The sequence below is a fragment of the Gobius niger genome, assembly GCF_951799975.1.
Source record: "Gobius niger genome assembly, chromosome: 3".
In the NCBI taxonomy this organism is placed as follows: domain Eukaryota; kingdom Metazoa; phylum Chordata; class Actinopteri; order Gobiiformes; family Gobiidae; genus Gobius; species Gobius niger.
Window position 1 is genome coordinate 45,414,896 of NC_136854.1, and position 14,659 is coordinate 45,429,554.

General features: G+C 58.7%; 1 protein-coding gene across 1 annotated transcript in view; it reads left to right on the top strand.

The window, feature by feature from the left end:
- mfng (MFNG O-fucosylpeptide 3-beta-N-acetylglucosaminyltransferase) overlaps positions 1-14,242 on the top strand; it is a 26,970-nt gene extending 12,728 nt beyond the window's left edge. Inside the window, exons 4-8 of the mRNA XM_079554021.1 lie at positions 1,808-1,961; positions 2,978-3,063; positions 12,031-12,196; positions 12,342-12,427; positions 14,173-14,242. Of these exons, the coding sequence (XP_079410147.1) occupies positions 1,808-1,961; positions 2,978-3,063; positions 12,031-12,196; positions 12,342-12,427; positions 14,173-14,224 (544 nt within the window). The 3' untranslated portion in view covers positions 14,225-14,242. The remainder of the gene's footprint in view (positions 1-1,807; positions 1,962-2,977; positions 3,064-12,030; positions 12,197-12,341; positions 12,428-14,172) is intronic.
- Positions 14,243-14,659: the final 417 nt, after the last annotated feature.

Genomic DNA, 14,659 nt, shown 5'->3' on the forward strand with positions numbered 1-14,659 from the left:
CGTAAATGAACCTCCTGGCTAAGGATCCTCTAAGACAGGGTTAGGCATCAACAGGCCCGCGGGCCAAAACAGGCCCTCCATCATCAAACTCTGGCCCTTGAGATGATTTTGAGAAATATTATGACTCGAATCAGAGCTCAAATGCCTGTTAAAGTACTGGAGTACTGTAATAATACTGTCAATTTCTTAAAATGTCTGAGCAGAGCAGCTTTTAGGCCATAATCCTAAAAGAATAATCATCTAAGGAAGAAATGACTTAAATCTACTTGAATTAAGAGATAAAATCTAAAGTTTGAGTAGATTTGGTCTGGCCTTAGAGCAGATAAAACATATTCTTGCCAGTGGACCAGTTTTTTTTTTCTTAATTCAGATTATTTTGTATAATTTCAAGTGATAAATAAATATTTTTTACAGTAAAAGTTAATTTGTGTGTTTCCAGTGGGATTTGTTCGATTGGCATTAGCGTTTTAATCTGATCTTAGATTAGTTCAAACCATCCATCTTCTTCCACTTGTCCGTTGCCGGGTCATGGGGGCAACCAGTCGAGTTTCCCAAATCACATTGCACCAGCCCCTTATGGCTCCTCCTGCAGGTGGTGGGTCCACAGAAGGACGGCCTCATGGTTCTAACCGGGCCTGTCGGTCTCTCATAAGGAGCTTCTGAACCGCTCTCTGTCTGACCCGTCATCTATAGGACCTGTTTGCCCTGGGAGACCCTACAGGGGCACGAAGCCCCGACACCAGAGCTCCAGGATCATTCGGGCTCAAACCCTCCACCACGTTAAGGTGGCGGTTCCAGGAGGGGTAGTTCAAACCAACTCAGATTTATTCAAGCGATTTTAAGTAATTTATCTAATTTAAGATGGACATTTTCCCAGTGTATATGATGTACAACACTGGCATATGTAGAAAGTGATGCTCTTCGTCAATTGCTTCAATTGGAGGGTCCGGCCCTTGGTCTTTTGACGATGAAGAAAACCGGCCCTCCACTGAGCAAACCTGCCTCCCCCTGCTCTAAGAGCTAATTAGACAAATCTATGCAGACATTTAGAGTCAGGTGTGAGTCAACCTGAAGTCAAATCACTGAAGTGTAACTTAAACCTGCCTCTGAAAAACACACACTAGTTAAGAATTGTCTCTTTTTGAGAAGCCATGTCTGATGTGCCTCATGCCTCACTTCAGAAAGCTCTCAGAAGGCCTACAATCCAGAATGATTGATTTGTATAAAGCTGGAGAAGTCTCTTAAAGTCTTTATGTTCAAAAATGGAGACAGTTTGACACTGTTGCTTTGCTTCCATGAAGTGCAGAATCCTTAATGAGGTAAAAGAGAACCCTAGAGTGCCAGCTAAAGACTTGGCACATGAACATCTCTGTGGACACGTCTACAATACGAATGGGGTTCATGGGAGAACGCCCCGAAGTCTTGTTGAAATAAATCAATATATAATACACGCACATGTCAGAAAACAAGCAGCTGTTGCATATTTACTCACAAATTCTTCAAAACTTTACTCAGGATGTAATTACTCCACTGGAGAAGACTTCTGCGTTCATGTTCGTAGCTGTTTAAGCCTTGAAGCTAAAGGCTAATGCTAATTTAATACTTGCATATATTAAAATACTAGCTCTGGCATCTGAACTAATCAAACATATTTTTTAAGAAGCCAAACAGAAAGCTCAGGCTGTCTGAGAACTCATCTGCTCAGGGTTTGGCATTTTGATGGAAATGACTCATGTTTACAGCAGGATTGGTTGTAGCTCTTCAGTAAAGAGTGGATTTCAGAAAGTTAACGGATGTGTCTGAGCAGGTGGTTCTGTCACGTGGACGACGATAACTACCTGAACCCTGGAGCTCTGCTGTCTCTGCTGCAGTCCTTCCCCCAGAGCGGAGAGCTGTACGTGGGCAGAGCCAGCCTGGACCGGCCCATCACCGCACACGAGCTGCTGGACGGCAACAAGACGGTCATTACACACTGTCACTGAAGAACATTTATTATCAGCTGTGTCGAGATAAAGACATGAGAAGCTCCGTCTCAAGAACCACAGGCGGCGCTTTAACGTGTCAGTGTGATTCTTTCAGCACAGAGAAACATGAGAGGAGGACACGGAGACAAGAGGACGTACTATATAAATGACATGGATTTGATAAAGTTAGCATTGGTCATTAAACATCTCAAATGATGAACGATCAGCATTTAGGTGATGCCAAAGCCTCGTTAGAAATCATCCATGAAGACGTGATGTGCAGACCTTTGTACAGCCTGTGAATTACACTAAAGTAAATAGGATTATTACTATAGGCCTATAAATGGAGTGTACACAGATATAGTAAAAACCCTCTGACCACCTGACCTCCCGCTAACGGTCAAACTGCTGTGGTCACAGAGCGCGCGTCACTCACAGTGGTTCAAGAGAATGTGTTTGACACATGAAACATTAGAGGGAACATTGGAAATGAGCGGATTAAAATGTCCTCTGAGCTAAAGGCTCACATTCAGTTTAGGCTTTTAGTGGATCGTAGACACGTCCAATAGCTGCTAAACATCATCTTACAAGAAGTAAATGATGGAAAAACTGCAGAAATTATATAAATGCCATGAAACGAAACACACCTCGCCTTACTTTAGTATTACGGCTTCCTTTTTCCATTCGCATGGTACGGAGCCCTGGAAGTGACATCAGACAAAAGAAATTTGGGGGGTGAAAAAAAATATATTTTTTGGTAGAATTATAAAAATGTAAAAAAAAAAGCTTTACACCACAAATTATCTCGGGTCTGGGATTTGTCGGACAAACAAGATGAACGCATTAGTAGGAACAGGCCCAAACCTTTCTATCAAACTCGGCCTGTCGCCATGACAACGCCGTGAGTGACAGACAGAACTGCGATACGGGCTCTCCTCAGGTTGTCTGTGTATCTGTGGAAGTTTTCCATTTTCAGATTCATGAGTATAAATCTGTGGTGTTTGTGTCCACAGAGGGAGGTGAAGTTCTGGTTCGCCACAGGAGGAGCTGGGTTCTGCCTCAGTCGGGCTCTGGCTGAGAGGATGTCTCCGTGGGCCAGGTGAGAGCGTGGGCGGGGGGGGGGGGGGACAGTCGGGCTCTGGCTGAGAGGATGTCTCCATGGGCCAGGTGAGAGCGTGGGCGGGGGGGGGGGCCAGGTGAGAGCGTGGGCGGGGGGGGGGGCCAGGTGAGAGCGTGGGCGGGGGGGGGGGGGGACAGTCGGGCTCTGGCTGAGAGGATGTCTCCGTGGGCCAGGTGAGAGCGTGGGGGGGGGGGGACAGTCGGGCTCTGGCTGAGAGGATGTCTCCATGGGCCAGGTGAGAGCGTGGGGGGGGGGGGGACAGTCGGGCTCTGGCTGAGAGGATGTCTCCGTGGGCCAGGTGAGAGCGTGGGCGTGGGGGGGGGGGAACAGTCGGGCTCTGGCTGAGAGGATGTCTCCGTGGGCCAGGTGAGAGCGTGGGCGTGGGGGGGGGGACAGTCGGGCTCTGGCTGAGAGGATGTCTCCGTGGGCCAGGTGAGAGCGTGGGCGGGGGGGGGGGGGACAGTCGGGCTCTGGCTGAGAGGATGTCTCCGTGGGCCAGGTGAGAGCGTGGGCGGGGGGGGGGGGGGACAGTCGGGCTCTGGCTGAGAGGATGTCTCCGTGGGCCAGGTGAGAGCGTGGGCGGGGTGGGGGGGGGACAGTCGGGCTCTGGCTGAGAGGATGTCTCCGTGGGCCAGGTGAGAGCGTGGGCGGGGGGGGGGAACAGTCGGGCTCTGGCTGAGAGGATGTCTCCATGGGCCAGGTGAGAGCGTGGGTGGGGGGGGGACAGTCGGGCTCTGGCTGAGAGGATGTCTCCGTGGGCCAGGTGAGAGCGTGGGCGGGGGGGGGGGGGGGGGGAACAGTCGGGCTCTGGCTGAGAGGATGTCTCCGTGGGCCAGGTGAGAGCGTGGGCGGGGGGGGGGGGGCCAGGTGAGAGCGTGGGTGGGGGGGGGGGGGGACAGTCGGGCTCTGGCTGAGAGGATGTCTCCGTGGGCCAGGTGAGAGCGTGGGCGGGGGGGGGGGGGGACAGTCGGGCTCTGGCTGAGAGGATGTCTCCGTGGGCCAGGTGAGAGCGTGGGCGGGGTGGGGGGGGGACAGTCGGGCTCTGGCTGAGAGGATGTCTCCGTGGGCCAGGTGAGAGCGTGGGCATGGGGGGGGGGACAGTCGGGCTCTGGCTGAGAGGATGTCTCCGTTGGCCAGGTGAGAGCGTGGGCGGGGGGGGGGGGGACAGTCGGGCTCTGGCTGAGAGGATGTCTCCATGGGCCAGGTGAGAGCGTGGGCGGGGGGGGGGGGGACAGTCGGGCTCTGGCTGAGAGGATGTCTCCGTGGGCCAGGTGAGAGCGTGGGTGGGGGGGGGGGGACAGTCGGGCTCTGGCTGAGAGGATGTCTCCGTGGGCCAGGTGAGAGCGCGGGGGGTGGGGGGGGGACAGTCGGGCTCTGGCTGAGAGGATGTCTCCGTGGGCCAGGTGAGAGCGTGGGCGGGGGGGGGGGGGGACAGTCGGGCTCTGGCTGAGAGGATGTCTCCGTGGGCCAGGTGAGAGCGTGGGCGGGGGGGGGGGGGGACAGTCGGGCTCTGGCTGAGAGGATGTCTCCGTGGGCCAGGTGAGAGCGTGGGGGGGGGGGGGGGAACAGTCGGGCTCTGGCTGAGAGGATGTCTCCGTGGGCCAGGTGAGAGCGTGGGCGGGGGGGGGGGGGGGACAGTCGGGCTCTGGCTGAGAGGATGTCTCCGTGGGCCAGGTGAGAGCGCGGGGGGTGGGGGGGGGACAGTCGGGCTCTGGCTGAGAGGATGTCTCCGTGGGCCAGGTGAGAGCGTGGGCGGGGGGGGGGGGGACAGTCGGGCTCTGGCTGAGAGGATGTCTCCGTGGGCCAGGTGAGAGCGTGGGCGGGCGGGGGGGGGGGGACAGTCGGGCTCTGGCTGAGAGGATGTCTCCGTGGGCCAGGTGAGAGCGTGGGCGTGGGGGGGGGGACAGTCGGGCTCTGGCTGAGAGGATGTCTCCGTGGGCCAGGTGAGAGCGTGGGCGGGGGGGGGGGGGACAGTCGGGCTCTGGCTGAGAGGATGTCTCCGTGGGCCAGGTGAGAGCGTGGGCGGGGGGGGGGAACAGTCGGGCTCTGGCTGAGAGGATGTCTCCGTGGGCCAGGTGAGAGCGCGGGGGGTGGGGGACAGTCGGGCTCTGGCTGAGAGGATGTCTCCGTGGGCCAGGTGAGAGCGCGGGGGGTGGGGGGGGGGACAGTCGGGCTCTGGCTGAGAGGATGTCTCCGTGGGCCAGGTGAGAGCGCGGGGTGGGGGGGGGGGGACAGTCGGGCTCTGGCTGAGAGGATGTCTCCGTGGGCCAGGTGAGAGCGTGGGCGGGGGGGGGGACAGTCGGGCTCTGGCTGAGAGGATGTCTCCGTGGGCCAGGTGAGAGCGTGGGCGGGGTGGGGGGGGGACAGTCGGGCTCTGGCTGAGAGGATGTCTCCGTGGGCCAGGTGAGAGCGTGGGCGGGGGGGGGGACAGTCGGGCTCTGGCTGAGAGGATGTCTCCGTGGGCCAGGTAAGAGCGTGGGCGGGGGGGGGGACAGTCGGGCTCTGGCTGAGAGGATGTCTCCGTGGGCCAGGTGAGAGCGTGGGCGGGGGGGGACAGTCGGGCTCTGGCTGAGAGGATGTCTCCGTGGGCCAGGTGAGAGCGTGGGCGGGCGTGGGGGGGGGACAGTCGGGCTCTGGCTGAGAGGATGTCTCCGTGGGCCAGGTGAGAGCGTGGGCGGGGTGGGGGGGGGGGGGGGGAACAGTCGGGCTCTGGCTGAGAGGATGTCTCCGTGGGCCAGGTGAGAGCGTGGGGGGGGGGGACAGTCGGGCTCTGGCTGAGAGGATGTCTCCGTGGGCCAGGTAAGAGCGTGGGGGGGGGGGGGGGACAGTCGGGCTCTGGCTGAGAGGATGTCTCCGTGGGCCAGGTGAGAGCGTGGGCGTGGTGGGGGGGGGACAGTCGGGCTCTGGCTGAGAGGATGTCTCCGTGGGCCAGGTGAGAGCGTGGGCGGGGTCGGGGGGGGGACAGTCGGGCTCTGGCTGAGAGGATGTCTCCGTGGGCCAGGTGAGAGCGTGGGCGGGGTGGGGGGGGACAGTCGGGCTCTGGCTGAGAGGATGTCTCCGTGGGCCAGGTGAGAGCGTGGGGGGGGGACAGTCGGGCTCTGGCTGAGAGGATGTCTCCGTGGGCCAGGTGAGAGCGTGGGCGGGGGGGGGGGACAGTCGGGCTCTGGCTGAGAGGATGTCTCCGTGGGCCAGGTGAGAGCGTGGGCGCGGGCGGGGGGGGGACAGTCGGGCTCTGGCTGAGAGGATGTCTCCGTGGGCCAGGTGAGGGCGTGGGCGTGGGGGGGGGGGAACAGTCGGGCTCTGGCTGAGAGGATGTCTCCGTGGGCCAGGTGAGAGCGTGGGCGTGGGGGGGGGGACAGTCGGGCTCTGGCTGAGAGGATGTCTCCGTGGGCCAGGTGAGAGCGTGGGCGGGGGGGGAACAGTCGGGCTCTGGCTGAGAGGATGTCTCCGTGGGCCAGGTGAGAGCGTGGGCGGGGGGGGGGACAGTCGGGCTCTGGCTGAGAGGATGTCTCCGTGGGCCAGGTGAGAGCGTGGGCGTGGTGGGGGGGGGACAGTCGGGCTCTGGCTGAGAGGATGTCTCCGTGGGCCAGGTGAGAGCGTGGGCGGGGGGGGGGGAACAGTCGGGCTCTGGCTGAGAGGATGTCTCCGTGGGCCAGGTAAGAGCGTGGGGGGGGGGGGACAGTCGGGCTCTGGCTGAGAGGATGTCTCCGTGGGCCAGGTAAGAGTGTGGGCGGGGGGGGGGGGGACAGTCGGGCTCTGGCTGAGAGGATGTCTCCGTGGGCCAGGTAAGAGCGTGGGCGGGGGGGGGGGGGGGACAGTCGGGCTCTGGCTGAGAGGATGTCTCCGTGGGCCAGGTGAGAGCGTGGGCGGGGGGGGGGAACAGTCGGGCTCTGGCTGAGAGGATGTCTCCGTGGGCCAGGTAAGAGCGTGGGGGGGGGGGGACAGTCGGGCTCTGGCTGAGAGGATGTCTCCGTGGGCCAGGTGAGAGCGTGGGCGGGGTGGGGGGGGGACAGTCGGGCTCTGGCTGAGAGGATGTCTCCGTGGGCCAGGTGAGAGCGTGGGGGGGGGGGGGGGGGACAGTCGGGCTCTGGCTGAGAGGATGTCTCCGTGGGCCAGGTGAGAGCGTGGGCGGGGGGGGGGGGGGGGGGGACAGTCGGGCTCTGGCTGAGAGGATGTCTCCGTGGGCCAGGTGAGAGCGTGGGCGGGGGGGGGGGGGACAGTCGGGCTCTGGCTGAGAGGATGTCTCCGTGGGCCAGGTGAGAGCGTGGGCGGGGTGGGGGGGGGGACAGTCGGGCTCTGGCTGAGAGGATGTCTCCGTGGGCCAGGTGAGAGCGTGGGCGTGGGGGGGGGGGACAGTCGGGCTCTGGCTGAGAGGATGTCTCCGTGGGCCAGGTGAGAGCGTGGGCGGGGGGGGGGGGGGGACAGTCGGGCTCTGGCTGAGAGGATGTCTCCGTGGGCCAGGTGAGAGCGTGGGCGGGGTGGGGGGGGACAGTCGGGCTCTGGCTGAGAGGATGTCTCCATGGGCCAGGTGAGAGCGTGGGCGTGGGGGGGGGGGACAGTCGGGCTCTGGCTGAGAGGATGTCTCCGTGGGCCAGGTGAGAGCGTGGGCGGGGGGGGGGGGGGGACAGTCGGGCTCTGGCTGAGAGGATGTCTCCGTGGGCCAGGTGAGAGCGTGGGCGGGGTGGGGGGGGGGGGGGGGACAGTCGGGCTCTGGCTGAGAGGATGTCTCCGTGGGCCAGGTGAGAGCGTGGGCGGGGTGGGCGGGGGGGGGGGGACAGTCGGGCTCTGGCTGAGAGGATGTCTCCGTGGGCCAGGTGAGAGCGTGGGCGGGGGGGGGGGGGGGGGGGACAGTCGGGCTCTGGCTGAGAGGATGTCTCCGTGGGCCAGGTGAGAGCGTGGGCGGGGTGGGGGGGGAACAGTCGGGCTCTGGCTGAGAGGATGTCTCCGTGGGCCAGGTGAGAGCGTGGGCGGGGGGGGGGGGGGACAGTCGGGCTCTGGCTGAGAGGATGTCTCCGTGGGCCAGGTGAGAGCGTGGGCGTGGGGGGGGGGGAACAGTCGGGCTCTGGCTGAGAGGATGTCTCCGTGGGCCAGGTGAGAGCGTGGGCGGGGTCGGGGGGGGACAGTCGGGCTCTGGCTGAGAGGATGTCTCCGTGGGCCAGGTGAGAGCGTGGGGGGGGGGGGGGGACAGTCGGGCTCTGGCTGAGAGGATGTCTCCGTGGGCCAGGTGAGAGCGTGGGCGGGGGGGGGGGGGGGGGGACAGTCGGGCTCTGGCTGAGAGGATGTCTCCGTGGGCCAGGTGAGAGCGTGGGCGGGTGGGGGGGGGACAGTCGGGCTCTGGCTGAGAGGATGTCTCCGTGGGCCAGGTGAGAGCGTGGGCGGGTGGGGGGGGGACAGTCGGGCTCTGGCTGAGAGGATGTCTCCGTGGGCCAGGTGAGAGCGTGGGCGCGGGCGGGGGGGGACAGTCGGGCTCTGGCTGAGAGGATGTCTCCGTGGGCCAGGTGAGAGCGTGGGGGGGGGGGGGGGGGACAGTCGGGCTCTGGCTGAGAGGATGTCTCCGTGGGCCAGGTGAGGGCGTGGGCGTGGGGGGGGGGAACAGTCGGGCTCTGGCTGAGAGGATGTCTCCGTGGGCCAGGTGAGAGCGTGGGCGTGGGGGGGGGGGACAGTCGGGCTCTGGCTGAGAGGATGTCTCCGTGGGCCAGGTGAGAGCGTGGGCGGGGGGGGGGGGGGGGGGACAGTCGGGCTCTGGCTGAGAGGATGTCTCCGTGGGCCAGGTGAGGGCGTGGGCGTGGGGGGGGGGAACAGTCGGGCTCTGGCTGAGAGGATGTCTCCGTGGGCCAGGTGAGGGCGTGGGCGTGGGGGGGGGGAACAGTCGGGCTCTGGCTGAGAGGATGTCTCCGTGGGCCAGGTGAGAGCGTGGGCGTGGGGGGGGGGACAGTCGGGCTCTGGCTGAGAGGATGTCTCCGTGGGCCAGGTGAGAGCGTGGGCGGGGGGGGGGGGGGGGAACAGTCGGGCTCTGGCTGAGAGGATGTCTCCGTGGGCCAGGTGAGAGCGTGGGCGGGGGGGGGGGGGGGGGAACAGTCGGGCTCTGGCTGAGAGGATGTCTCCGTGGGCCAGGTGAGAGCGTGGGCGGGGGGGGGGGGGGGGGAACAGTCGGGCTCTGGCTGAGAGGATGTCTCCGTGGGCCAGGTGAGAGCGTGGGCGGGGGGGGGACAGTCGGGCTCTGGCTGAGAGGATGTCTCCGTGGGCCAGGTGAGAGCGTGGGCGGGGGGGGGGAACAGTCGGGCTCTGGCTGAGAGGATGTCTCCGTGGGCCAGGTGAGAGCGTGGGGGGGGGGGAACAGTCGGGCTCTGGCTGAGAGGATGTCTCCGTGGGCCAGGTGAGAGCGTGGGGGGGGGGGAACAGTCGGGCTCTGGCTGAGAGGATGTCTCCGTGGGCCAGGTGAGAGCGTGGGCGGGGGGGGGGACAGTCGGGCTCTGGCTGAGAGGATGTCTCCGTGGGCCAGGTGAGAGCGTGGGCGGGGGGGGGGGAACAGTCGGGCTCTGGCTGAGAGGATGTCTCCGTGGGCCAGGTAAGAGCGTGGGGGGGGGGGGACAGTCGGGCTCTGGCTGAGAGGATGTCTCCGTGGGCCAGGTGAGAGCGTGGGCGGGGGGGGGGGGGGGGGGACAGTCGGGCTCTGGCTGAGAGGATGTCTCCGTGGGCCAGGTGAGAGCGTGGGGGGGGGGGGGACAGTCGGGCTCTGGCTGAGAGGATGTCTCCGTGGGCCAGGTGAGAGCGTGGGGGGGGGGGGACAGTCGGGCTCTGGCTGAGAGGATGTCTCCGTGGGCCAGGTGAGAGCGTGGGCGTGGGGGGGGGGGAACAGTCGGGCTCTGGCTGAGAGGATGTCTCCGTGGGCCAGGTGAGAGCGTGGGCGGGGGGGGGGGGGAACAGTCGGGCTCTGGCTGAGAGGATGTCTCCGTGGGCCAGGTGAGAGCGTGGGCGGGGGGGGGGGGGACAGTCGGGCTCTGGCTGAGAGGATGTCTCCGTGGGCCAGGTGAGAGCGTGGGCGTGGGGGGGGGGGAACAGTCGGGCTCTGGCTGAGAGGATGTCTCCGTGGGCCAGGTGAGAGCGTGGGCGGGGGGGGGGAACAGTCGGGCTCTGGCTGAGAGGATGTCTCCGTGGGCCAGGTGAGAGCGTGGGCGGGGTGGGGGGGGGACAGTCGGGCTCTGGCTGAGAGGATGTCTCCGTGGGCCAGGTGAGAGCGTGGGCGGGGGGGGGGGGGGGACAGTCGGGCTCTGGCTGAGAGGATGTCTCCGTGGGCCAGGTGAGAGCGTGGGCGTGGTGGGGGGGGGGACAGTCGGGCTCTGGCTGAGAGGATGTCTCCGTGGGCCAGGTGAGAGCGTGGGCGGGGGGGGGGGGGGACAGTCGGGCTCTGGCTGAGAGGATGTCTCCGTGGGCCAGGTGAGAGCGTGGGGGGTGGGGGGGGGACAGTCGGGCTCTGGCTGAGAGGATGTCTCCGTGGGCCAGGTGAGAGCGTGGGCGGGGGGGGGGGGGGACAGTCGGGCTCTGGCTGAGAGGATGTCTCCGTGGGCCAGGTGAGAGCGTGGGGGGGGGGGGACAGTCGGGCTCTGGCTGAGAGGATGTCTCCGTGGGCCAGGTGAGAGCGTGGGCGGGGGGGGGGGGGGGACAGTCGGGCTCTGGCTGAGAGGATGTCTCCGTGGGCCAGGTGAGAGCGTGGGCGCGGGCGGGGGGGGGACAGTCGGGCTCTGGCTGAGAGGATGTCTCCGTGGGCCAGGTGAGAGCGTGGGCGGGGTGGGGGGGGGACAGTCGGGCTCTGGCTGAGAGGATGTCTCCGTGGGCCAGGTGAGAGCGTGGGCGGGGTCGGGGGGGGGACAGTCGGGCTCTGGCTGAGAGGATGTCTCCGTGGGCCAGGTGAGAGCGTGGGCGGGGGGGGGGGGGGGACAGTCGGGCTCTGGCTGAGAGGATGTCTCCGTGGGCCAGGTGAGAGCGTGGGGGGGGGGGGGACAGTCGGGCTCTGGCTGAGAGGATGTCTCCGTGGGCCAGGTGAGAGCGTGGGCGGGGGGGGGGGGGGACAGTCGGGCTCTGGCTGAGAGGATGTCTCCGTGGGCCAGGTGAGAGCGTGGGGGGGGGGGGAACAGTCGGGCTCTGGCTGAGAGGATGTCTCCGTGGGCCAGGTGAGAGCGTGGGCGGGGGGGGGGGGGGGGGGGGGACACCCATCTGTTCCACTGTTTCCTCCTGAGCTCAGGCCAAATCTGTGACACTCACGTTGAAGAGTTACTACACATCAACAAAGTAAAGTGTGAGGACTGGAAAAGCACAGACTGAACAGGAAGTAACATCTCGCCTCATAGATAAATACAATAAACCTCTTTACATCTTTTTCCTCACGTCATCACATTTTTTTTCCATAATTTTTTGGTTGGGTATTCAACGCATTTTTGTCATTTTTTGTCAAATTTTTATCACATTTTTGTCATTTTTTTGTAATTTTTTGTCACATTTCTGACATTTTTTCGTCAATTTTTTATCAAATTTTCGTCACATTGTGTCACATTTTTGACATTTTTTGTGACATTTTTGCCACTTTTTCATCAATTTTTCATCACTTTTTGTCAATGTTTTCTCACTTTTTTGTCACATTTCCATCATTGTTTTCGTCTCAGTTTTGTTGCTATTTTCACAGCTTTTTTCCAGAAGCTTTTGGATTGGGGTAAAGCCAAACTGGAGAAAATGTCATCGGTTCAGGTGGGAGTTAAGGGGTTAGACGATGAACGGTAGTGAAGCCTCGACTGCTTCTGTCGCAACACTGACCTCTTGTGGACAAACGTTATTGTGCCTTCTCATAATAATAGATGTACCACTTTAGAAAATGCCCAAAACAAAACACCCGCCTTCTTTCCTCGTTCCCAGTGTCCAGTTTTAAACAGTAATGACGTTCCTCTCCCTCAGCGGCTCGCGGTTCGAGCAGACCTCGGCCCTGATCCGGCTGCCGGACGACTGCACCGTGGGCTTCATCGTGGAGCGCAGACTGGGCCGGTCCATGGTCCACTGCCCCCTGTTCCACTCACACCTGGAGAACCTGCTCCTCGTCCAGCAGAAGGACCTCAGCAGACAGGTCACGATCACCTAAATCAGATTATTAACACTTTTAAACTCCACTGTTCACATCTTTTGGTTCTGAGCCAGTCACTGATGGAGTCACTGTTTCTCCATAGATTTATTGGGGATTTTCTCATTTAAGCTTTGTTTTCTTTGTGCAGGTGACTCTGAGTTATGGCATGTTGGAGAATAAAATGAACACCATCGAGGTCAAAGGCGGCTTCAGCAGGGAACAAGATCCGTCCAGGTCTGAAACAGATTTTAGTTTTCATTTGAACTTTCAGGAAAACATGCTAAGCCCATGTTTTCTTGCCATGAAGTGGACCCGCCCCCTTTCCACTCTCTCACTAAAGCAGCTCATAGAGGCTTGGATCGAGATGTTGTCACTCGAAATAGTAATTTTTTTCATCCAGAAATAAGCCAGTTTTACATAGAAAACAGCACTGCAAAGAAACATGGACAGCTGGTCAAATGCAGAGTCCAAAAACTGAAGAAGCTGACCTTTGGCTTAGGTTTTGACCTATTGATGAAGGCGATACGACGTCATGAACCACGATCCAGAACAAAGGCAGTTCCTCATCGGCTATAACGCAGCTTTAGGCTTCGTAACTTTTACATTTTACGCTTTATACGACTAAACATAGAAAGGAAAGACGGCGTAACGACCTCCGGAAAGAGTTATTAAGCGGATACACTGGGAAATGTTAAGAACTCTGCATTTCGATCAGTTTATTTTTCCTATGTAGCATTAGCATTTAGCCTCAAACGTCACAAATTAAGAACAATCCAGATGTTTTCAGCTGTTGTCAACCCATCGACTTCATTTAGATGAAATCAAAGGCTGGTTAGAAGTGAAATAGTTAACAATAAAATGAACAAATAAAAGTGGCTTCTGATCCAAATGTTGAAACATATTTAATTCTTTCAGCTGTAAGTCGAGTTCATGTCTAACGGTCACTAAACATCATCTAATAATCTGTTTATTATTAAGAAACATCAGAAATTATGTAAATGTCATGAAATGGACATTCTTACCTGTCATAGTCGGCGCCGGCTTCACCGTTCCAGACCATGCGGTGAGAAAAAGGCCCGTGAAGCCACAGTTTCACTCGATGGTGAACCTGCTCTAAATGCGTCTAAATACCAGTTTTGCGCGTTTGCTGCATAGGGATTAATGGAACACCTTCTACGACACCAATATGGCGGACGTCGTAACTAGGGGGATATGTATATATACAGTCTATGGCAGGGGTAGGCAACGTCAGGCCCGGGGGCCAAATCCGGCCCTCCTGCACAGAACCTCTGGCCCCAAGATGAATTTGCTCACATACCTGCCAAAGTTGGGGAAGATGAGCCACGTTTTGCTTTGGTGGTTATTGTGTAAAAACAATAAATATAAATACAAAATTTTACTGTTTACATATGTCGTTTATCCTCTTAACTCCCACCTGAACTGAGCACATTTTCCCCTGTTTGGCTTTACCCAAATCTAAAAGCTTCTTGAAAAGAAAGCATCAAAATGGCATCGAAACACAACAACAAAGTGCCAAGAAAAAGACATAAACACAATAAAAGACTAAAAACATGCCAGAAAAGCAACAATAATACAGCAAAAAAGTGACTGAAGAGTGATAAAAAAGGGCAAAAATACTTTTAAAAACCCACAATAAAAACTTCAAAGACGCTTCAAAAATTTGACAAAAGAGCGGCAACAACACAACCAAAAGTTACAATTAGTTTTGTAGGCCTTAGCTTTCAAATGAGGCACTACAGTCGCTTTGCAGCTTTTAAAAAGGCCGAACTTGAACTAAAAAAATAAAAATAAATACAGGCAAACATCCCATATAATGCAAAACATTGGCAACTGCAGAAAACAGTTTTTACTTTGGGCTTCAGTGGTTCGGCCCTCGGTGATTTGGTGATGATGAAAACCTGCCCTGGTCTATGGGACACGTCATAAACACCATGGCTTCATCTTCCTTCTTCCCTCAGGTTTAAGACGGTCCACTGCCTGCTGTTCCCCTTCACCAGCTGGTGCCCCTGAAGAAAACACTTGGACAGATTAAAGTAACTTCATGTATATTTGAAATTTCTCTTCAAGACCAGACTCTTGTCTCTGATGCTCAAGAGTGTTTGTATGAAGAGGATTTTAGGACGTTTTAGATCAACAGCAAAAAAACTAATCAACTTTCCATATGTGTGAATAACATGATTATTTATACGCAGATTTTTTTTTTTTTTTACAAATCTGTTTATTCTCTGAAACCGACACTTAATTAAGAAGCTCCTACAGTGAAAAGCACAAATAAAGAAATGTTTTATTTTTCCGACGGTGATTTTGATGTGAAGTGAACATCAGATATTCAATGATTGCCTATAAAGTTGCACAATGCTCCTTTAATTAAAGAAATATGTATAGATTTTTTACACTTGGAATCCAAGTGTAGTTTTGTGATGTTAAAAAGAATTAAATGAGAAA